The sequence below is a fragment of the Octopus bimaculoides genome, chromosome 3 (genome assembly GCF_001194135.2).
Source record: "Octopus bimaculoides isolate UCB-OBI-ISO-001 chromosome 3, ASM119413v2, whole genome shotgun sequence".
Lineage (NCBI taxonomy): Eukaryota > Metazoa > Mollusca > Cephalopoda > Octopoda > Octopodidae > Octopus > Octopus bimaculoides.
The window spans coordinates 112,414,149-112,439,369 of record NC_068983.1 but is presented as its reverse complement, the minus strand read 5'-3'; the positions used below and the strand labels follow the sequence as shown (position 1 = coordinate 112,439,369).

The 25,221-nt window shown below is 36.1% G+C and overlaps 1 protein-coding gene across 2 annotated transcripts in view; it reads left to right on the top strand.

Moving 5' to 3' along the window:
• LOC106868455 (retinal guanylyl cyclase 2) overlaps window positions 1-25,221 on the top strand; it is a 363,114-nt gene that overhangs the window by 142,479 nt on the left and 195,414 nt on the right. For both annotated transcript variants that reach the window (XM_052966448.1, XM_052966449.1), the window contains one exon: window positions 15,345-15,428. In XM_052966448.1, coding sequence (XP_052822408.1) covers window positions 15,345-15,428 — 84 coding nt within the window. The remainder of the gene's footprint in view (window positions 1-15,344; window positions 15,429-25,221) is intronic.

Below are 25,221 nucleotides of genomic sequence, written 5' to 3'. Positions count from 1 at the left end.
TATATATATATATATATATATATATATATGGCTGTCAATGAACGACATGAGAACAACATTGACAAAAATTCTTTTCATTGTGCATCAATGACAACTTTACAAAAACAGTACCTTATACTGAAATACCCATGTATTTCACTCGGAATGGTAGTAACAAAGAATGGCAAAGAAGAAAGAAAGGAAAAAGCTGAAGGCCATTTGAACATTTTCAAAGAAGAAACACTTGGTTATGTTTATGTTGTTACACCAAATGCAGGAGAACTGTGTTATTTAAGAATTTTATTGCATGAAGTCTAAAATAGTATTTTTTTATTTTCTCGCCATGCATCGATATTTTCACCTTGGAGTGGTTGTGACCCAACAGGTCATGATGGGTACATCTAGTGTGTATATATATATATATATATATATATAATAAAAGGAATAGTTTACATTTGGTAGCTAACTGGTAAAGCACGATCACTTTCAGAATGATCTTTAGGCATATAACAAATGAAAGACAGATTAGCCTTCTGGTCTGATACACAAGAGATGGTTCGACGGTTCACAATTCTAGAAATTAGTAAGACTAGTAAATTCTTGCAACCAGATATAGAGAGCTACTATACCACTGTCAACCCGATCGTTTTAATCAAGCCCTGATTTTTAGTGTGACAATTCCGATTTTTTCTGACGTGAAATAAATATACTTGCCACATGAGCCACTCTAGTAGATTTTGATGGTAGATTAGATCGGGAAAATGCATTTGATATAGCAATGGGCTCACATGATTCTGCTCAGGCCAGTGACCTAGTCAGAATATATATCCTTTCATTAATCCAGTCTTCCTTTCTGGGAGTAATAGGAGGTCTATATAGGGATGATGCCTTATTTTTTCTAGACAAAAGTAGTAAAGTACAGTTAAAAAGGCATAAGAAAAATTTCTTTAGGACTAAACACTACTATAAAGATTTTCGTAGAATGAACTTTCTTGACGCTACATTCTGTCTTGATACTGGATTATTTGAACCATTTCATAAACCGAATGATCATATCAAGCCCATTAATGTAGCATCCAATCATTCACCCTCAATTATACAGGGAGTAGTTAAGAGTATTTCTACTAGAATCTCTAGATTATCTGCCACCAGTAAAATTTTCAAATCTCATGCATCTTATTATAATGATGCTCTAGCTAGGGCTGGGTACCATGAAAAAAATTCAATATATACAAGGAACAGGCATAAGCGATGCACATTGTATACCACCACAATGTTACCATTTAAGAACTTGCTTTGATAAAGAATACAGGCCAGAAGAATTGGTCATGTCAATGATCTACTAACGAAACCTCAGACACATGCGACATAATAATTCAACTGCTTGTTCCAATCTTGTACAACATGCTCGCTCAAATAAGCCTAACAACAGATAAAGGAATCAGGATGTCCTCTGGTTCAACCTAAGTTTTGGTTTGCATGTTTCAACCAAGATCGCTGGAAATTTTTTGCTGCTTTGGACAAGTGTTTTCCTAGATCCAATCGGTATCCTGCTATTTTTAATCGACACACCGTGAAGGTATCCTATGCCAACTCTGCTAATTTAGAGCAGCTTATGCATCGCATAAACAATAGCAAAATGTGGCAAAGGTTCAATAACCTACCTACTGGATCCAGCAAACATTTGCGTCTAAATACCAACCAAACAGATGTAAACTGCATTGATAAACACCAGTTATAACCAATTTGTAGTAGAAGAAATTCTCAAGGTACAGCTAACATAGTAACAACACTGGTTAATGGAGTCAGGACTGCCTTATATACAAATAAATATGATAAATGCTCTTGATGAATCTCTGTATGAGTACAAATCTTGTATATAAATATACTGTGCACACAAGGGGAGGGCCTTATGTTTAGATTGGGCAGACAGCGGATTCATTTAAGAATTGTTATCGTAACCATGTTGCCAACTTTAAGACAATTAATAAGAGACATTCAACATCTTTGGCAGATTTTGTATGGCAACTAAAGGAGGATAAAACGAAGTGCAGCATTAAGTGGTCCATAGTAAGGTATGCAAAACCATACAATAGAATTTCCAGGAGATGCCATCTCTACTCCTAGGAATCCCTGTCTATTCTGTGGATTAACGAGAAGATAATTAATAGAATTTCTGAATGACTCTCAAGATGCCTATACGCATATAAATGTACTTTCGCACAATGCAGTGACAATGAATTTTGAGTAACCGTTAGCTTAATTTAATTTGCTTTAAGGCATGGATATACACAAGAAGCAGGCATAAGCAGCACTGGTAATTCCTACAACTGCGATGCACATCATATACCACCACAATGTTACCATTTGAGAACTCACTCGGATAAAGAATACAGACCAGAAAGAATTGGTCATATCCATGAACTACCAATGAAAACTCATAGACACATGTGACATAATAATTCAACTGCTTGTTCCAATTCTGTACAACACACCTGATCACATAAGCCTAACAACAGATATAGGAATCAGGATGGGCTTGGTGATCTGGCACAATGTTGGTAGATGTAGTTCATCATAACATGCAAGCTATAATGGAAGCAATCAGCATTGGATAAATTGAGCCTCTCTCATCAGGGTAGAAAAACAATCTTACATTTCAGATCATAATGCAGAGAAGTTCAAATGATTAAATGTGGGGAGTAAGCAGTATTAGAGGGAGGAAGTAGGAGGGTTAGTGGAATTATGGGGAGTGTTAAGATAGGGAATGATGAGAGGAGATAAGACGTTAGTTCAGGAAGAGGGAGGGGGTTAAGAATGAGGGTATTAAGGAAGATGGTAGTAGAGGTGGAAAGTTGGGAGTTGAGTGAGAGGGTGGGATAAGTGGTATTCGAAGGGTGGTCAATTGTTGTTGGGTCCATGTATAGGTGTCAAAGTTTAGGAATAATAGCTATAGAATTATGGGAATTTGAGACAGTGAGAAAAGGGATAGCAATTTGAGGGAGGGAAATTGTCTAATTTGGTGGTGGAGGGAGATTAATAAGGTATGTGGAAAGGTATGAGAGAAGATAGAGGGATGTGGACAGAGTGGCGGGTGAGTCAGTGGTCAAGGTAGCAGTGGTTAATACTATAACGAACGTGGGTTGGAGGATGAGTACTGAGGTGTGGAAAGGTGTATGAAATTGATTAGAAAGAGGTGAATAGAGAGGGAGGGAGGGATTGATAGGTTAGTGGCTAATTGAGTGGGATAGTTGTAAGTGTTATTGGTTGAAGAGAGAAATGCGAGAATAGGGAAAGAATACAACTTGTGAGGATGGGGAGGCCGTGAGGGATGTGGTAGGTTAGAGGAATTTGCAATGGTAATCATGAGAAGGAATAATTTAGTAGAAAGGGTGATATTAGTGGAAGAGATAAGTTGCAAGACTGACCTAGTTGAACCTTAAGGTTAATTATTGTTAGGGATAATGATAGTTATGGTATTACATAGATTTAATGCAATAAGTAAATGATGAGTAGAACTTGTGTTTACAAATGTATGTATGTATGTATGAATGTATGTATGTATGCATTTATATGTGTATATTATACCAGAGCCTAAAGTGTAAGGTGATGAATAGATATTTATATGAGTTTATTTAACATTTTGCATTTTACTAAGATATTGAGGAACTGATTTAAAGGTTTTACATAAAAAAAATCCTCCCATGGTTGTATATTCTTTTATTGTTGCTATCATACTCAGGAAATTCTGGAACTTATTTATTACAGGAAAATGAATATGAATATTTAGCTATATATATGTAGAGATTATATTCCAGAAAATACATAATATATATACATATTGTTTAATGACTGGGTATCTGGAGATGTATAGATTCATATAAGGAGTACAACATAAAGAAGAAAAAAACGCAAATGCAACAAAAACAAAAAATAATAATAAATTTTAGTAGAAGAGAGAAACTGCCAGCAAATTCTGAAAAGCAAAGATTGTGGTAATAATAGAATAAACAGGGAAAAGGCACATTGTCATGACAAGCTAATACTTGGAGAATGCTTTTAAAGGAATATTTGCTCGTATGGCAACAGAAAAAAAAATCCCAAGAGAACTACAAAGTACAACTATTTCTAACTTAAATATATCATTCACAGTTTTAAGCAGCATTTTGTAATAAACAGGCATATTCTAACTTACAGCAAAAACCCAGTTTTCTTGATAGAATGTTTGATATTTTGTGGACATGATGTTTTGTAGAAGCTATTAATCTTAGCATATGTAATCTTATTGCAATGAGAGTAGAATAATAAAGAGTAAGTCAGTGGTGTTATTTTGTTTTCTTTAAACATGAAAATATTATTATTGTCATATTTCAGGAAATGAAAAATAAATTATTGATTGAGGAAACTGATGCTAAATCTAAGATCTTTTATTTCTGATGTGATATTTTTGGAAATATAGAGGTTGATTTCATATGTATGTGAACAGATGCATTTGAAGCCAATGAGAGAGCCTCTATATGGTCACTTAAACTATTAGAAATAATAGCCAACTATACCTTAAATCCTATCGCAATGATTTAGAAAAGAATCAATTGGATAATGTCTCCTGGATTTTTTAGAAATAAGGAAACATAAAAGAGAGCATTGATCTGTTGGAATGGTTTTTATCTCAGGTCTGCTTAATCAGTGCTGTTCTGAATCTAAATAGCAACAACTACAACTTATTGTAAATAAGTTTCATCTTTCTCCTTACTGCACTTTATGACTGAAATGACTCTCTCTCTCTCTCTCTCAGATTTTTACTTTCTTTTTTCTGGTTTTGAGAAGCCTAATTTCTCAAGATTGGTATTTAGGCAGTGTGTTACATATCCTAGGGTCCCAACAATTACAAGTTTAGACCTGAACTTGTAATCTGGATAGAGTAACTGCAGATTTCTCAATAGTCCAGCATGGGTGTTCTCTTTTTCACTGATCCTCAGCTTTATGCTAACATCTGCTGTATGTAAGTATGTATGTATGTCTGTCTGTATGTATGTATATATGTATGAATGTATGTATTTTGCTTTATAACATAGGTTCAAGTTCTTGTTGTGGGTATTATCACCTCAATCAACTCAATAATTGTTATTTTATAAATTTTGAAAAATGTTGTGGAGTGCTTTGATGATTGGCCAGCTGAAAGATTAAAGACTACAAAGAGAGAAGAGAGAAAGATGTATATATATTATAGGTGAGGAGTAGAGATATGACAAATTCAGAGAGAAACTTTCTTTATGGAATAATAATGAAAATATCAATAATAAATTTGTCAATGGAGTGAATGCTCAATTATAATACTGCTGATTCAGAGAATTAGACAGAATCTGTTGCTTTATTTTTTAAGGATATTTTTTATAAAGGTATGAATGATATTTGGTTTGATTGTTTCTTGCTCCATTGACAGACTGGTATTTCTGCAGCATAATTCTAGTTCAATAGCTTGAAATTGGGTTCCAGTCAAGCTTGTAGTGGATTGAAATAATGAAGCTGATTTCAGTTGGTTATGCTCTGATATGAAGTTGTTTTTAAGAGGTTGAAAGGAAGGAACAAAACCACACATTACTTTGATAGAGTATTAGTGTATGTCTCTTGTAGATTTTCCTATGGCAAAAACATTTCCCTAATACTTGCAGTCATCTGTTGCAAGCAATTTTTCTAATGCATTAATACATTTTCAAAGTTATAATGTGTGGTTTAGATATTTGCAGAATTTTCTGATTATGAGTATTTCTGTTCATAACTATGTAAGTAACCTACTTTTCCTTCTCTTTTGTCATGATGAAGAAAAAGCCATTTATATTGTTTTTAACTTACTAATGATTGGTACAGATGTTATTTTGGAGTGGTTTATTATCAAAATAAAGTTGAAAAATCTTAACCTTTTGTTTCATCATGTATTTGTTCATACTTAAAAGCAAAATTTTCATTAAATATCTTAGTCAGAAAAGATAAAATAGAGTATACTTTAAAAATTCATTTATGTTTTAAAATTTAAAGTAACTGTTTGGTTGAAGAGAGGATGTGAATCAACCAATAAGTTATTAAGCTGTAACTTATACATTCAGTAACTTTTATCATTTGACTGTGCAGTCAATAAGATGGTAACAGTTCCCTAATAAAGTTAGTGGGAGAAGAGAAAATGACCCGAAGGATTTAGAAGATAGAGAAATTTGTTTGGCTTACTTTATTGAATTATCTGGTGGTTTATAATAAATAACTGGATTAGCTTGCAAAAGAAACAGAAGAATCCAGATAATCTTAGGAAAATTCTGTAGATAATTCTATTCAGTAAACCTCTTTGAACTATATATCCATATCTAAAAAATTATCCCTTTACAGTATTTGCTGCTCTTCAGTTACTTTGTTTTTGGTGGATACTATTATATACATTCTATGCACTAAAATTCAGTATGCGTGCATGTGCATGTGATTCAGGAATAGTTGCTTTCTATTTACTGTTGACAAATTATTATTATCATTATTTTTGTTGTTGTAAATAGTAAGCAAACAGAACCAAACTGCAATGCAGATAAGAAATAATATTTAAACAATGTATATTAGAGATGATTATCATGAGGAAATTTATAAAGCACTCAAAACAACTTTTCTTTGAATTTTTTTATCTTTAGTTCAGTTATATTTTATAGTCACTTGCTCGGAGAGATGCAATTTTATTGTCATTTTATAGATGTGTTGCTTAGTATTAAACTCCATCAATGTGTTTCTGTCAATGCAAGTTTGAAAGTTGTACTACATCACATTAAAGTCATTACAGTATTTTTAGAACACTTCCTTAGTATTTTTCTTTTCCATATTTATAATTCTACATTTTATGTTGATTACACATAATGAAAGAATATCTCAAACAATTAAGTGGTTATAAATATTGGCCAGATATTAGATTAACCTTGTTGTTTTATTTTTGGAAAAATAAGATATAGTAAAACAAATTTTATTGCGAATGCTTACTTGAACATATTCAATATAAATACTTTAATTTCTTAGTGACCTAATATTATATTATAGGTTATATTATTTTTTATTTTATGCACCATTTAAAGCCTAGCCAGGCTCATGGGCCTGGTTTCCCAGTTTCTATGGCGTATATGTTCCCCCCCCAGCTGGATGGGACGCCAGTCCATCGCAGTGTTACTCAAGAAACAGGAAGAAAGAGTGAGAGAAAGTTGGGGAGAAAGAGTACAACAGGGGTCGCCACCTTCCCCCTGCTGGAGCCTCGTGGAGTTTTAGGTGTTTTTGCTCAATAAACACACACAACGCCTGGTCTGGGAATCAAAACCGTGATACTCCGACCACAAGTCCGCTGCCCTAACCACTGGGCCATTGTGCCTCCACATATAGGTTATACCAGAATCAAAAGAGTTCTTTAACATTTATTCAAAATATATTATAAAATATGCTGAAAATTATTTTCTAAAATCACCTTACATTGTAAAAATAATAATGATGGACTCTCCTGTCGAAGATGATGTATGATTGTTCAGTGCTTTACCGAACAACCTACACGAATGGTTTGCTTATAGTGATCAAATGTTTGTGCCACACATTAGCTCACTCCCTCCTTCAAATCAACTTTGTCTGAACAGGTGCACAGTGTACCACATGTCATGTGTTGAGAAGTGATCACAGAGCAATGTGAGATGAAGTGTTTTGCTCAAGAACACAATGCACCACCTTGCCTAGGAATTGAAACCATGATCTAGTGATCTTGAGTGCATCACCCTAACCACTTAGCCATGTGCCCTCATTATTATTATTATTAATAATAATAATGATAATAATAATAATCCTTTCTACTGAAGTCACAAGGCCTGAAATTGGGGGAGGGGACTAGTCAATTACATTGACCCCAGTGTTTTACTGGTGCTTAATTTATCAACCATGAAAGGATAAAAGACAAAGTTGGCCATGACAGAATTTGAACTCAGAACATAGTGATGGGTGAAATACTGTTAAGCATTTCATCCAGTGTGCTAATGATTCTGTTAGCTTGCCACCCACCTTAATAATAATAATAATAACAATGTACTGAGAAGAGCATTATCGCTGTGAAAACAACATCCATACATGAATTTTTTTTAAAAATTTTATTTTATTTTATTTTATTTTATTTTTATTTTAGATACATATTTTACCTGTGAATTTTCGTGTGTAAACTGGGAATGCATACAAGTTTCTCTGCCCTAGGTGTATGGAAAACACTCGGCGAGAAATGGAGGAAAATTTGAAGAAGAAAAAAAACAACATGATAATAATAACAACAATAATAATAATAATAATAATAATAATAATCCTTTATACAATAAGCACAAGGCTTGAAATTTGAAGGGAGGGGATTAGTTGATTACATCCCAGTACTCCACTGGTGCTTAATTTTTCAATCCTGAAAAGATGAAAGGCAAAGTCAGTCTTGGCAGAATTTGAACTCAGAATGTAAAGACAAATGAAATGCCGTGAAGCATTTTACCTGGCATTCTTTTATCCGTTTATTTGTTTACTTGTTTCAGTCATTTGACTGTAATCATGCTGGAGCACTGCCTTTAGTCAAAGGAATCGACCCCAGGAATTATTCTTTGTAAGTCTAGTAAAGATTCTATCGGTCTCTAATGCCAAACTGCTAAGTTACGGGCACATAAACACACCAACATCGGTTGTCAAGCGTTGGTAGGGGAACGACCACAGACTCACAAACATATACATACATACAGACATACATATATATACATATATATATATATATATATATATATATATATATATATATATATATATATGTATATATGTATATATGTATAAATACGACGGACTGAACCCGGAACCTTGTGGTTGGGAAGCAAGCTTCTTACCACACAGTCATGCCTAACAATTCTGCCAGCTCAAATAATGATAGAACATTTACAGTATGATTTCTAATACAATATGTAAATTGCCAACAGTAATTTCAAGGTGCTGACATAGCTATGTGGTTAAGAGCATGCTTCTTGACAAAGCAGTTTCAGGTTCAGTCCCACTGTGTAGCATCTTTGACAAGTGTGTTCTACTATAACCCCAGACCAACCAAATCCTTGAGAGTAGATTTGGTAGACTAATTGTGTGTGTGTGTGTGTGTGTGTGTGCTTGTGTGTACCTTATTTTGACTTTATGTGATAGCTGTGTACCAGCATCATGATTTACAAGCAATGGTGTTTGTATCTAGTCCTCTAGGAACATCATGTTTAAACAAGGGAGATATGTTACCTTGATTGGAGCAACCAAGTATTGGCATCATGAAGGGCACCTGGCAATAAAAAGTCTGCTTTAACGAAGTCTACTGATTTCTGAAAGCATGGAAAAGCAGACGTTAAAACAATGACGATGACCGCCAACAGTGTATGTTTATATTCCTGCATGAAAATGCTTTACTCGTAACATGGAAAACATCAATTCATCTGCAAATATTAGGATAATTCAGTTATGCTAAATTTCATAATTTTTTTTTAATTTGTGGCTATTTTGCTGTATTCCAAAGTATGAGCAAGGCCTTTTATGGCAATGTAAGCAATTTCAAAATCATATAATACCTTTATTGTTATTGAGTGAAAGAGCCATGCATGTCATCAAAGTGACACTGGGGTACAAATACATGCAACCCAATATGCTTATCATGACTACTCATCTGATAAGGGTACACCAGGCTCATGCATCACAACCTTATGTGTGTAACATGATGATTTTGTATCAAGATGAAGAGTGAAGAGTGAATGACTTTGCAGGTGGGCCCAGTTAGAATTTTCTTTGTGTCGAGTAGCCCATCTACTCAACAAGTCCCTGAATAAGGATGTTGAATGAAACACCCATGTTTCTGGAAGTGAATTATGCAAACCCCCAAAGAATTCCTCTCAACACATGGCTATGATGCTCCCCCACTACTTTTTGTCATAATCAGAGATGCACATATCATCAGCCACCAAGAGACATGCTCAACTGGTTAAGGTCAAACAACTTACAAGCAAATCTGTGGTACTGAGCGGAATATTTGCTGTAGCCCATCTTTTTATACCAAGACAAAACAATGTACATGATAACACTTCCAATCAGTTAAGATCAGAAGCCACGAGAGCCACTGCCTGGTATTGCATATTATTATTATTGTGAAAATCATTGCAGCCAAGAAACATCCTTAAAGCTAGGGAGCAGCAAAAACAACATCATTTTAGTTTCTAAAAACTGGCTTCATTTTCTTTTCTGATCTCTCCATCAGGTCTGAGACTCCAGTCAAAGAGAATTATTTTCAGGATATGAGCAGTTTCTAATGGAATAATTTTCTGTATAGTGCTAATATCATATTTGGTTTTAAGTTGGTCAAGAGACTATCAGTATAGGAATAACTTTATTAGTGATGTTCCACATTCTTTTTTTATTTCTGCCTTCAAATTTTCATAATCGGTAACCTTTGCAGCTTCTTTAGCTGCTACATTATGGCCGTGGAGGTGCAATGGCCCAGTGGTTAGGGTAGCAGACTCGCAGTCATAGGATCGCGGTTTCGATTCCCAGACCAGGCGTTGTGAGTGTTTATTGAGCGAAAACATCTAAAGCTCCATAAGGCACCGGTAGGGGATGGTGGCGAACTCTGCTGTACTGTTTCACCACAACTTTCTCTCAATCTTACTTCCTGTTTCTGTTGTGCCTGTAATTCAAAGGGTCAGCCTTGTCATACTGTGTCACGCTGAATATCCCCGAGAACTACTTTTAGGGTACACGTGTCTGTGGAGTGTTCAGCCACTTGCACGTTAATTTCACGAGCAGGCTGTTCCATTGATCAGATCAACTGGAACCCTCGACGTCGTAAGCGACAGATTGCCAACACATTATGGCCACCTGGTAATGCTAAATCAATAATGAAATTTTTGAGAGACTCCTTGACCAGCAATATGATGTTTGGTCATCTACACTTGATCACTTTGTCCACTTGCACATTAAAGTCTCGCTGAATGTCTGTGCTGTTGTTCTCCATGATTGGCTTTGTCTTGTGGTCATACCAATTCTCTTGTACTTCTAATCCATAGAATATATAGAGGTTCTATAAAACATACTGACTCACTTTGTCATGGCAGGCATTGTATTCATGTGAAAGCATCCCACACTCACACTGACAATGTGTGTCATACTCTCCACATATTTCCCACACAAGCAGCACGTTCAGCTGTCTTTTAAGTAGACTTCTTTATGGAGTTAGTCACAGCGGCCTGATCCTGGGCTGCAATAAGAAGATATTCTGTTTGTCTCTTTAGCTCTTCCCTCCCTAGCCATGTCAATGAATCATCAGTCTTCACATTTCTACTTCCCCTTTCAAACTTTCCATGTAGATCCATTGGCCTCTGACTCCCAACTTTCACCATCTCTACCCTTTCTTTGTATGAATCTTTGGTTTCAGTCTCTTCCTTCTTCAATCCATTAACTTAAGTGTTTGAAGTAAAACCTTACTGCTGTTCTCCAGATAAAATCCAGTGTTTGTCTTTCTGCAGCAGCACGTTTCAGTGCCCTAATCAAGCCTCTGCAACTGTATTTTCAGTTCACATACTGGTGAGTTGGGGTATAAATATTTGAACAGCAATTTCCATATACATCAGTCCATCTCATTAATTTCCTCATATGTGCAGTCAAATATGGCTGCACTGTAGCAAACAACAGCTATAGCTCAAGCATTGATGGCACACACAAGGTTTCTGGAATAATGCTTAGTTTTCATTGCCTTACTCTATCAATGTAGTTCTTTTGTATTCATTTTTACCTCTTTCTAGATACTGTATTGGCTAACTACAGTACTGCATAGTATTTATATCCTGTTTCCTCTAGGTTTGTCAATCTTCCTTCATTAGGTGATATTATTCCACAGATATTCTCCCATTTTCTCCTGTGTGTAGCAACTGTTACACACTTTGTGATACTCATCTCCTTTTGTACATCTGTACTCACTACATGAACAGCTTGCATCAAGTTGTTAATCTCTTCTGATTTTACAGACAGTTTAAAATTATTTAGAAAGAGCAGATAATTAAAGTCCTGTCCTATTTTTCTGGTTGGTATCAGAACAATGACAAAAAGTAAAGGAGAAAAAATACAAGTTTCTTTCAGCATTGAACCCAGTGTTCTGCAGTGCAAAGCTAGAGGACTTTACCTTTTACTCTGTCGAAGACATGTTTATTATATAGCACTTCTGCTGCATACAATAACTATGTTCAGATGGATAAAAAAATTCTCTATGGAGAGAATAGTGTTGATAATAGGATATTAAGTGTAAAAATTTGCTTAATGGTCTGATATTCTATCATTCAAATCACCTGTAACTCAATAAAATAAGCATTGTCAACTGTTACAATGCAGCTTTTGTATTCTCAATGGAATATGTATATTCACAGCATAAAAGTTCTGCATCTGCAATAAAACACATGTCAGAATCTAAAGAGTTTAATTTACAATTTCAGTCATACTTATTTCACACCAAAAATCACTAAATACATTCTTTGAAGTATAAATATCTGCTTTAACTGTCAAGTGCATCTTGTGTAAAAGGAACATTAAAAAGGCTATTGCTTAGTTTTAAGATAATTTTCTTTGCAACGACGCCTTTTATTGTTCCTCATTCCTGATATTTAATACATCAACAAATTACATAGCATTCTGCTCTACCAGGCTTTATGTACTTGTTCAGAATAGACTAAAATTTCTCAACATCCATTGAATAAGGCTATGAATGAAAATGCTACAATCTACCATGTTGTTTAACATTTATTTTTCATGATAGTTGATTGCTATTTTTAATTATTGACTTAATGATTATTTTTAAGAATTGCATTTGGTTGGAGTATATTTTTGTGTAAAAGAACACTTTTTCCTATTAATACTACTGGAGATATAAGCATAACTTCTTGTCAATTTGATAGACTTAGGCATAGAGTCTTAAGGCATACCATAATGTATCAAAATTTGAATACCTGACTATTGTATCACTCTTATACTTGAAATGGTTCCTACTGATGGGCTATAGATATATTAGCCCTTTAGCATTTTGTTGTTGTTGGCACTCCGTTGCTTACGACGTCGAGGGTTCCAGTTGATCCGATCAATGGAACAGCTTGCTCGTGAAATTAACGTGCAAGTGGCTGAGCACTTCACAGACACGTGTACCCTTAACGTAGTTCTCGGGGATATTCAGCGTGACACAGTGTGACAAGGCTGGCCCTTTGAAATACAGGCACAACGGAAACAGGAAGTAAGAGTGAGAGAAAGTTGTGGTGAAAGAGTACAGCAGGGTTCACCACCATCCCCTGCCAAAGCCTCGTGGAGCCTTTAGGTGTTTTCGCTCAATAAACACTCACAACGCCCGGTCTGGGAATTGAAACCGCGATCCTATGACTGCGAGTCCTTTGCCCTAACCACTGAGACATTGCACCTCCACAACCCTTTAGTATTTATACTACCTATATCCAGCCAAAATATCCTACTTGTTTTATGATCAAACTGACCAGATCCAACTTCTCACATCTACACTATAATGACAGTCTAAAAACAAATGTTCAGATCATCAAAGTCTAAAAGCTACAAGATAATGCATGATTAAGATAATGAATGAAACAATGTGGATAAATAAGCATTACATTTGACAGAGTAATCTAAATGCTAAAGAGTTAAATAAACATTCTGACTTTACTGTCCTTGAGTGTAGATTTTTTTATAAATATTTTGACTTCATGCTATCATCCATAACAATCTAAATCCTTGTTACCCCATGTCTTTAATTTAGGTATTGTGTATCCAGGACTGCATTATCAAAATTGTCCTACTTTTTATAATGGTAGAGTGTGATTCAAGTGAGGTTTTTCTGTTGTTGTTAGCTGGTTGAACAGCAATGAAAACATTCTTTTAGTAACACATTTTTGAGGGTCGTTTTATATGTAGTATAATAATAGCTCACAAATGATACAAGAGTAGAGTAAATTATCATTTTATTGTACTCATGCTGCTGATATGAGTGAATTGTGTCTCTTCAGCATACCTAAACTTGATAGATTAGGGTAAAGCACAAGTAGTGGTATATGAATCCTTGATATTAGTTTCAAATTTTGTTTCTAGGCCAGCAGGTTTGAGAGAGGGGCTAAGTCGATTACATCAATCTGTGTTCAACTGATTCTTATTTAACCCTCTAGCATTCAGATTATTCTGTTCGATATAATACTTACTTAGGCATATTGTTTTGAATTAATCATGCATTATCTCATACTTTCAAGGTTTCAATGATATGATTGTTTTTATTCTATAAAGACATTGTAGAGTAGGTGTGAGAGGCTGGATCTGGCCAGTATGAACCTAAAATATGTAGAATATCTGGGCCAAACATAGCTGGTTTAAATGCTAAAGGGTTAATTGAACCAGAAAGGATGAAACACAAAGTCAACCTCAGTGGAATTAGAACTCAGAACGTAAAGACAGATGAAATGCTACTAAGCATTTTGTGCAATGTGCCAATGATTCTGCCAGCTCAACCACTTCTATGAATCCTTGACATTAGACTGCATAGACATACACTGAAATAACTAACTAGCTGCAGTTCTCATTTAGCCAAATCTGTTATCACCAAAAAAAAAAAAAAAAAAAAAAAAAAAACCAGATGAGTAAATGCAATGCCATATTACCTTAAGAAATGCTTCTACTTATTTCTTTGCTTATTTTTATTTACTCATAAACAAACTCTGAATTGATAAGGAGGTGAAATTTCTTTTATATCTGAGAAAGAAAAAAGCAAAGAAGAGAAAAATATTTCACCATAACAATTTGCATGTGTTTTCAAATGATTACATAATTTTAAATGACTACTTTCTTTTTAGACAAATTTAATTTATTTAGATTGTAATAATGGCTATGATGGGAAGTGGGAATAATTGTGCAAAACAACAAAGTAAATTATACATGTAAACATGCTTTAGAAATTTTCATTGAGGATTTGCAATTGCAATAAAGACAGAGCAACTTTCAACAATCATTCAATTAAAATAATTGAAAAAGAAATTTCATAAAGTTATTTTCTTTTTAATTCAAAAATATCCCTAAAAAAATAATAAAATGTTTTTCAGAAAATACATTGTTCTTTTATAGTGCTTTGAAAATTAAAAAGCAAATAAATAAATAAATGAATGTATAAATAAATAAAAAATGTGTCTTTTATTTTGGGATCTTAGGAAATTGATTTCTCTAACAAAAAAGTTTTAAATTGATAGATTTCTCAAATTTTGATGCTTGACAGAAAATTTCTATTTTCTCCACTTTTCCAGGGAGACATGATCTACGTAAAAGACTTGAAAATTAAACATTCTGATATGAAAAGCCGGCCTAAATTAATGAGCCATCTAAAATTGGTAAGGAACTATTAAAAGCATCATTTATTTTTATATGTGAATGTTTGTTTTATGGCATGTGAAGGCAAGGGATCTCTATTAGTATATGGGATGAATTAATGTATATATTTTAATCATCACAATTGTCATCATTGTCATCATTAAACTTCCCATTTTCTATGCTGGCATGGATTGGGTGGTTTGACAAGTTCAGATGACCCAGAGGGATGCACTAGATTCTATGTGTACTTTGGCATGGCTTCTAGAGCTGAATGACAACTGCTTAACAGAAAATACAAGGTGCTTTTTACAAGGGTGGGCTTAAGAGTTCATAACTGACTATGAAAGAGTGATGCTAGAGCTGTGAAGTCTTGTTTGCATTAATTTTAGCCCTTTTTATTAATAACTACATTGTTTCTTTCCAGGTGGACTGACATCGGACAGTTCAAACAAGACTCTAAAAGCAACTAGTAGTGATTTCTCTTGAAAATAGACAACATTTAGCATCATGGCTTTATCAAATACCTGTAGAAAATGGATTTAGACCCAAACAAAATTCATGGTTGCTACAGTAGGGAATGACAATCCAACTTTATCAATGATGCAGAAGGAGACAGCTGAATTAAAGAGGGGAAGGGAGAGTCTTGACGATGAACCAAGGTCTAGACATTCTAAAATTGCTGCCATTGAGGAACATATTGATCATGCTTCCCATACGGTGAACGGATAACAGGCAATGAACTATAAATCAAATAGCCAATGCTATTAGCATATCCCATGAGAAAGTTGAGAATATTCTGCACAATGAACTTGGCACGACGAAGGTTTCTGCTCACTGAATGCTACATCTTGTGATACCTAATCAAAAGTGCACTAGCCTGATTTCATCATGGGGAAAATCTGACATTGCTTGGGGCAGATCAGCTGGTTTCATTGAATGTTTCTGAACCCAGAATGAGTATTCAGTTCATCACTTTTAATCAGAGGACAAATACACTCCATGCAGTGGAAACACGCCTCCTCATCGGCTCCAAAGAAGGCCAAGGTTGTTTCATCAGCAGGGAATGGGATGACCTCAAGAAAATTAACAAAAAGAGTCTTGTTTCATCATGACAATACTTCAGTACACAAGTCCTTGCTGTGCATGACTGTACCTTTGAACTGGCTGACCACCCTCCCTATTCTCCTGATCTGATCATCATTTGTTTCTCAATATGAAGAAACCCTTGGCTGGGATCCAGTATTGCAGTGATGATGATGTCATTTCTGCTGTTGATGACGTTTTTGACTAACAGGATGAAAGCTTCTTCACCAATGGGATCCAAGCATAGTAGCACTGATGGAAAAAGTGTGTGAGCTATTTTGAAAAATAAACCTCAGTTGGTCAGATTCCATGAGAGCATCTTGGCCAGCCTAAGAACTTTTTTTTCCAGCCCACTTATGTGGCACTAGCACTGGTGAGGTTGTCAAGTACCTGCTACGTAAGACTCCTCAACTGAACAGTGTATAGAATAGAGGGATTTAAAAAAAATATCATAAGATATTTAATATATTTAGATATTTTTTCTTCTGCATACAATTGTATGTGTGTATGTTTTTGATCTTTGTGTACGTATTTCTGTGTGTGTGTTAAAATGGACATTAACAAACAGATTCTTTTCTTGTATGAGATACACAAACACTCATTCTTATACACACACACACACACACACACACACACATATATATGTATATACAGATATATATATATATATATATATATGTAGATAGATAGATAGGTACATACATACATGCATGTATGTATGTATGTATCTGTAGCTGTAGGCAAACTGCATAATGGGATGGCAACTGGAAGAGAGATATTAATATGTATTGGGTCATCCCATAAATAATGCAGTTTTTTTCAATTGCCTGAATTAAAAGTTGCTGGGGGACGGGATAAACTACCTGCATCAACTTGTTATAAAAGTAGGTAGTAATTTTACCTTGTCCTTATTCTTAGTGCAAGTTTTGAAGAGTGCAGTTCGATTTTAACAGTTATTTTTTCAAAGCTATTATGGAAGTGACAAAGGAGCATATTTGGCATATTTTGCTTTATAAATTCAATAAAGGCAACAAAGCAATAGAAAGTGCAAGGAATATTAATGCAGTATATGGGGATCAGACAATAAGCGTAAGCCAGTGTCAACGGTAGTTCCAGAAACTACAGCCTAGAAGATGAGTCTCATCCTGGAAGATCTGTAGAGCTCAATGAGGACATCCTGCAAACCCAAGTGGAACAAAATCCCATTGTAACTGTTGAGGAACTAGCAGAAAATCTTGGATTTGGTCATTCAAATATTCATTGACACCTTTCCGAGTCTAATTGTGTGCAGAGAGTGAATGTGTGCTCTTCTTTGCTGCCATGTCTCGCAAATGAAGCTTTTTTTTTTACTTTTAAACCCAAACCAAATGATAACAAAGGCGATTTACTGTGAGCAGCTTGAGTGCTAGAAGAAAAACGACTATCTTTGGTTTCAAGATGAAAGGTGTTCTTCCATCAGGATAATGCTCAGCCACATGCAGCGAGGATGACATTTCAAAGGCTGGAGCAGATTCAATGGGAAATGATGCCCCACCCACCATATTCTCTGGACATTGCCCCATCTGATTATCATTAATTTCAGTCTTCAAAATCATTTGGACAGAGAAAATATGAATTCTGTAGACGAGTTCAGAACAGTACTGGAGGAGTATTTTTCATCATAGACAAGTGAAGTTTGAAAGAGGGGCCTTGCAAGTCTACCAGATAGATGGAAAAACATTGTAAAAAATGAGGGAGAGTAAATTTTAGATTAAAAAAGAACTTTGTTTATCTTAATTTTGAAAAATAAAAGAAGAATATAAAAGAAACGCATTATCTATGGGATGACCCAATATATTCAAAAGCACTGAGGTAGGTCAGATTGACAGACTAAATTGTCTTGGTATAACACAGACAAATCTTGTAGCCAAGAGTGGAATCTAATTGGAAGAAAACTATCAGCCTCTTGCTTACCTAAACACTATGTACAAACTGTACACAAACTGCCTCGACTAATTTATCCAAGATCATCCCTAGTCCAATAACACAGTTACTGATGAGCAGGCAGGAGGAAAGGAGAGAGTGTGGGTGTGCAACTTTTGATAAACAAAACTATATTGTCTGAAGTGAAAAACACTGTAGAAGCCTTGTAACAGTATAGCCTGATTTACAAAGGCATTCAACTCTATTTCTCCCTCATGAATGCGGAAGTGCCAACATTTGGCCTGCTGCCTAAATTGAGGCCTGTGAGAAATTTACAATGACCTGGGCAAAAATTCTTACACTTAGAACTGAGGGCAGAACAAGTGTCTCCAATATTATAAATATTTCGAAAGGAATGTTCCAAGGAGATAGTCTCTCTTTGTAATTCTGTTCATTTTAGAATTAAATCTATTATCATTTCTGCTACAAAAATCAAAAGGCTACATGCTAGGGTCTGCAACTGCTAGAGATATTTATGTAACCCATAATTTCTTTGTAGATGATTACATGATTTATGCAGAAAATATTAACAAGGCTAAAAATCAGCTGGAATTAATAACAACATTTTCAGCTGAGATATAAATGGAATTTGATCAAAAGAAATGTTCATATTTGATTGTTGAATGGGAAAAATCAGTCCCCAGACTCAAAACCTGTGCATCAATGGTCGCATTATCTCTCTTGTTCCACAGAAAGATTGCTACATGTATGTCAGCATTGATGAAGACGTATCATAAGAAGGTACTGTGAATAAAGAAAGAGTGACCCGAGAATATTATGCCAAAGTGAGGAAAATATGGCAGTTGGAACTCTGAAGACAATATACCACAATGCATTTGCAGTACCAGTACTGATTCCCTAGACGTTAATCCTGCAAAGTACTGACATCAATTGGAAATCTCCACAAAAATAGTAATATCAATAGGCTCTACCTAAATAGAAATGAAGGAGCTAGAGGCTTGAGATCAGAGCAGAGAACCTTTGAATTTTATATAGCCCCTCTCAGACAATGGAGGCGCAATGGCCCAGTGGTTAGGGCAGTGGACTCACGGTTATAGGATCGTGGTTTTGATTCCCAGACCAGGCATTGTGAGTGTTTATTGAGTGAAAACACCTAAAGCTCCATGAGGCTCCGCCAGGGGATTGTGGGGAACCCTGCTGTACTCTTTCACTACAACTTTCTTTCACTCTTACTTCCTGTTTCTGTTGTGCCTGTAATTCAAAGGGTCAGCCTTGTTACACTGTGTCCCCAAGAACTACGTTAAGGGTACACGTGTCTGTGGAGTGCTCAGCCACTTGCACGTTAATTTCACGAGCAGGCTGTTCTGTTGATCGGATCAACTGGAACCCTTGATGTCGTAAGCGACGGAGTGCCAACAACAACTCAGTCAACACTTGCTAAACAACAGCACTAAAAGTAAATACATTAACTTAGTGCTGAAAAGTGAAGAAAACAATATGGTATCTGTCGGAAGTGAGCTCCTCAGGAAGGACTCTCTTCCTCATGACCTCCCATGCAACAGCTGGACTAATATACCTCATAAAAGACCTGAAAGTGAAATGCTGAGCTTACCAAAACTAGACTATGCTTGAGTATATTTCCTGAAGGCTTGAAGAATGCAGTAATATTGATATGAAGCAAAACCTCTCTTGGACTTGTGGCTGTTACATCACATCACACTTCAAAGACAATGTATTTTCAATCTAAGAACAGATTGCCACTAGATGCTAATAAAAATGTGATAGGGAAGCCCTCGAGTGCCAAATGCATCTGAAAATGTAGATTATGTCATACTTCTGTGAAGACATTATACATGTGATAAGTAGCTGCTCAAAAATGTTATCAAGATACTATCTCCCTATGTAACATGAAACTGATGCAAAAACAATATACAAAGCCATTAAAAAAAAAAATGCTGTCCTGGAATAAATATAGAGAATCCCCCTGTTATTGAATACATACATAAACATTAATACACACAGAATACTGGTAGAACATTTCATATCAAAACATCTGTCAAATGTAAGCATTAGAGAATGGATTTTGTTGTATGGGACAGACAAGAAAAAAGTATATAAAGTATGTATTGTCATAGAGGTCAGCTATCCTGCTGATGTGAATATCTATTTGAAAATCAAAGAGAAAGAAGACAATTATGGACAATTGCTTCGAAACCTCTTGATGTATCCAGATTATAAATTCACATTCATACCAATAATAATTTGTGCATTTGGTTTTGAGAGTAAATGTCTAACAGACAATCTGGATAAGTTAGGGTTTTCAGAAAAAGAAATCAACCAACTAACTCAAATATTACAAATACAATCTGTAAGTGGAATAGTAAAAATCTGCAAGACCTTTCTCATGTTTAAAATGAGATATTGTTTTTGTTACATACATTCCAAAGATGGTATGTTTTATTTTTTGTTAGATACCAGCTCCTTCCTAAGAGGAAGAATTTAAATAATTAAAAATACAAATGTATAATTTTTGGGACCATCAATAAGAGTGCCTTACGCATACATAAGCTATTTGGGACCATCAATAAAAGTGTCTCACATATACATAAGCTATTTGGGATCATCAGTAAGAGTGCTTCACATAGACATAAGCTATTGTATTGATGAACATCGATATGGAAGATGAAAGCCATAACAAGGTTTCCATAATAAATTGTTCTTGAGGTTAGTTTCCAAAATATTAGATAAAACATTTGTATTTCCTGGATGCATGATCTAGTGGTTTGGGTATTGAACTTACTATTGTGAGATCATAGTTTCAATTCCTAGATTGGGTGTTGTATTGTCTCCTTAAGCAAAACACTTCATCTCACATTAGTCTGTGATCACTTCAGCACCTGACACATGGCAGGCTGTGCACATCTCAGACAAAAGTTCAAATTAGTATGGAAAAATTAATAAAGTTACAAGCAAATATTGTGGACAGCTCTCTTGAACCTGAATAATTCAAAATAATGTGGACAAATAAGCATTACATTTTGACAGATTAATCTGAGCACTAAAGGGTTAATAGAAAGTGAGCTAATGTACAGCACATATGTGTGATCACTATAAACAGATAATTTGTGTTTGGCAAAAAAGCTGAACACTCATATGTTGTCTTCGATGGGAGAGTCCATCATTTGCTGGAAAGCAAATCTCAACATAATTTCTGCAGAATAATTATAAACTCTCAACAAGGCACATCTGCAACACTAGTATGATATCTAGTTGGGAAATTTGGCATCACTTCTGCATAACAACAATATCTAGTTGTAAAGTATTGCCTGGAAATGTTTAGGTTCTCTCAGACAGAATTGCTCTTGAGTCACGATGTAAAGACATAGCCTTCAGCAATGCTTCAATGACATTAAGTGGTGGAAAATTCATTTCAAGTGACACCTAAAACATAAATTTTTGTTTCTTTGTCTTATAGAGCCATACTAATTGTATGGCTTTATGTTAATTAATGTTTACTGCAACATATTTTAAACTCTTAAACATATTTTCTTCATGGATAATGATATATCATCATCACCACCCACGTCCTCATTATCAACCTCCTCTTCTTCTTCCTCCCATCCTTCCTTTCTTTCAACCCCTCCTGCTCTTCCTCTTACCTTGGAAGGGTGCTCTCCATGAAATGCAACTCTGAGCAAGATGTGGAATGATGAACTGAATCAGTTTACAGAGCTATTGGTAAACTAATAAAACTTGTATTCAAAAACAGAGACATAACTTTGAAGACGAAGATTATGGTCTACCAAGCTGGGGTTATATCTATGCTCCTATATCTTTGTGAAACTTGAACGTTGTATCATGGCAATATCAAAACACTTGTACACTTTCATCAACTGAAACTTCACTCTCTCTTCAACATCAAGTGGTTTGACTATGTCTCAAATACCTCTGTGATGGAAAGAACAAGTATCCACAACCTTAAATCCCTAATCATCAAATATCACTTTCGATGGGCTGGTTGATGGGCTGGCAATCAGGAAAAGACAAAGAGGAGCCATTATTTGACACTACAAAGATTAACTAAAGTCAAATCTGAAGTAGACCAGCTTCGACCCCCTTGCTTTTGAGATGTCCATAACCAACTTCCTAATGTCAGCCACTCTGAGAGTGTAGTGGGTGCTTTTACGTGCCACCGGCACAGAGGCCAGTCAGAAGTTTCTGACAACGACCATGCTCAAAAGGTGTTTCTTTGTGCTACCTGCATGGGAGCCAGTCTGGCAGCACTGGCAATGACCACGCTCAAATGTTGTTTTTCACGTGCCACCGGAGCATGTGCCGGAAAGGCAATGCTGGCAACAATCACACTTGAATGGTGCTTTTCACATGTCACCAGCACAGGTGCCAATCCATGGCCCTGGCAACGATCACACTCGGATGTGCTTTTAACATTACACTGGCACGAGTGCCAACCAGGCAGTACTGTCATCAGCCATGTCAGTGATTTTGATTTCTTTACACTTGCCTCAATAGGTCTTCACACGCAAAGTTCATTGTCCAATGAATGAGGAGTAATCGTAAGTGGGCTGGCGACAGCCCACGTTTGGATGTGCTTTTAACATTCCACTAGCACGAGTGCCAATCAGGCGGTACTGTCATCAGCCACGTCAGCAATTCTAATTTTGATTTCACCATAAGTGGGCTGGTTACACTTGACTTGTCGAGTCTTCTCAAGCACAGCATATCTCCAAAGGCCTTGGTCACTTGTCATTGCCTCAGTAAGGCCCAATGTTCGAAGGTCATGCTATACCACCTCATCCCAGGTTTTCCTGGGTCTACCTCTTCCACAGGTTCCCTCAACTGCTAGGGTGTGACACTTTTTCATACAGCTGTCCTCATTCCTTCGCAACACATGATGATACCAGTGCAGTCGTCTCTTTTGCACATCACATCTGATGCTTCTTAAATCCAACTTTTCTCTCAGGGCGCTTACACTCTGTCGAGTATGCACACTGACATTACACATCCAGCGGAGCATACTGGCTTCCTTCCTTGCAAGCTTACGCATGTCTTCAGCAGTCACAGTGCGTGTTTCACTGCCATGTAGCATGGCTGTTCATACACATGCGTCACAGTCTACATTTTACTCTGAGCGAGAGGCTCTTTTTCAGCAGCAGAGGTAGGAGCTCTCTGAACTTTACCCAGGTTATTCTTATTCTAGCAGCTACACTTTCAGCGCTTCCACCCCTGCTACTGACTTGGTCCCCTAGGTAATGGAGGCTATCAACTACTTCTAGTTTTTTTCTCCTTGGAATGTGACAGAAGCTGTTCTCTGTACATTTTCAGTGTTTATAGCACCTGAGCATTTGTCACACACAAAGACTATTTTCCCAGTTAGTCTCCCTTTGATATTGCTGCACCTTTTATGTGTCCATAGCTTGCACTGGATACATCTTAGGTATTCTATCGCATACTCTGACTACCTCGATTAACTTATCAACCCATTTCTCCGCAACAAATATACCCATGCCCCCGATCTCGTCACTGTTTCCTGCCCAGAAAATCTTGTACCTGAGAGGACGCTAATGGAACCTCCTTTCCACCTTACTTCTTGGAGGCAGCACAAATCTACATGTCTCCATTCAAGCATCCCAATAATCTCACCAGACTTACCTTTCAGTGTGCCCATGTTGAGTGTGCCAACTCTGAGTGTGTGGGAAGTGTGGGTCCGTGAGACCCTGGGATGGGGGACAGCAGCGTCATGTACTGGAAAAGAAAGCTTGCATTTGGCAGAATTCATAAACTAACAATAGCCTTCGACCTGCATACACTACACCATCATTTTTATGCAGTATATGATCACTACCTTACATAGGATATAAACCCTAAGTAGGGGTGGGAATGGCGTTAAGTGTTTACAAGTGTTCATGGAAGACATTGAAAGGATGACATAGGATAGGGACTTCCAGTACTGGATAATATATATATATATAAACACACACACACACACACACACACTCACATATACATACATATGTGTATGTGTGTATTTATAGGCGTGAAGGCACATGGCTTAGTGGTTAGGGCATTTGGCTCACTATCGTAAGGTCGTAAGTTCAAGTCGCAGCAACGCATTGTGTCCTTGAGCAAGACACTTTATTTCACATTGCTCCAGTCCACTCAGCTGGCAAAAAGGAGTAGTACCTGTATTTCAAAGGGCTAGCCTTGTCACAATGTGTCATGCAGAATCTCCCCGCAAACTATGTTAAGCGTACATGTGTCTGTGGGGTGCTCAGCCACTTACATGTTAATTTCATAAACAAGCTGTTCTGTTGATTGTATCAGCTGGGACCTTCGTCATCGTAACCAACAGAGTGTCTCTTCTTCATTTATAGGCCCTGATAAATCTCCAACACCATCTATTTCTCTCTCTCTCTCTCTCTGTCTTTCTCTTTAACCCTCTCTCACCTTTCCCTCCCTCCTTGTCCGACTCAGGTAGCCAAATATCTCCTCCATAATAAGAGAACTATTTCTTTCCTTCAATTATATTCTAACCTTTTGCCAAGCACACAGCCATTTCCTTTGGGTCTACCTCCTCTCTCAACTGAGAGGTCTCTGTCTTGCAAGCTACTTGGCAACCCCACTGGTGCTGGTGCTATGTAAAATATACCTGTGCTGGTATCACATAAAAGCACCCACATATGGCATTTAAAATTTAAATACATACATACATACTTGCATACATACATACATACATACATACATGCATACATATATACATACATATATATATATATATATATATATATA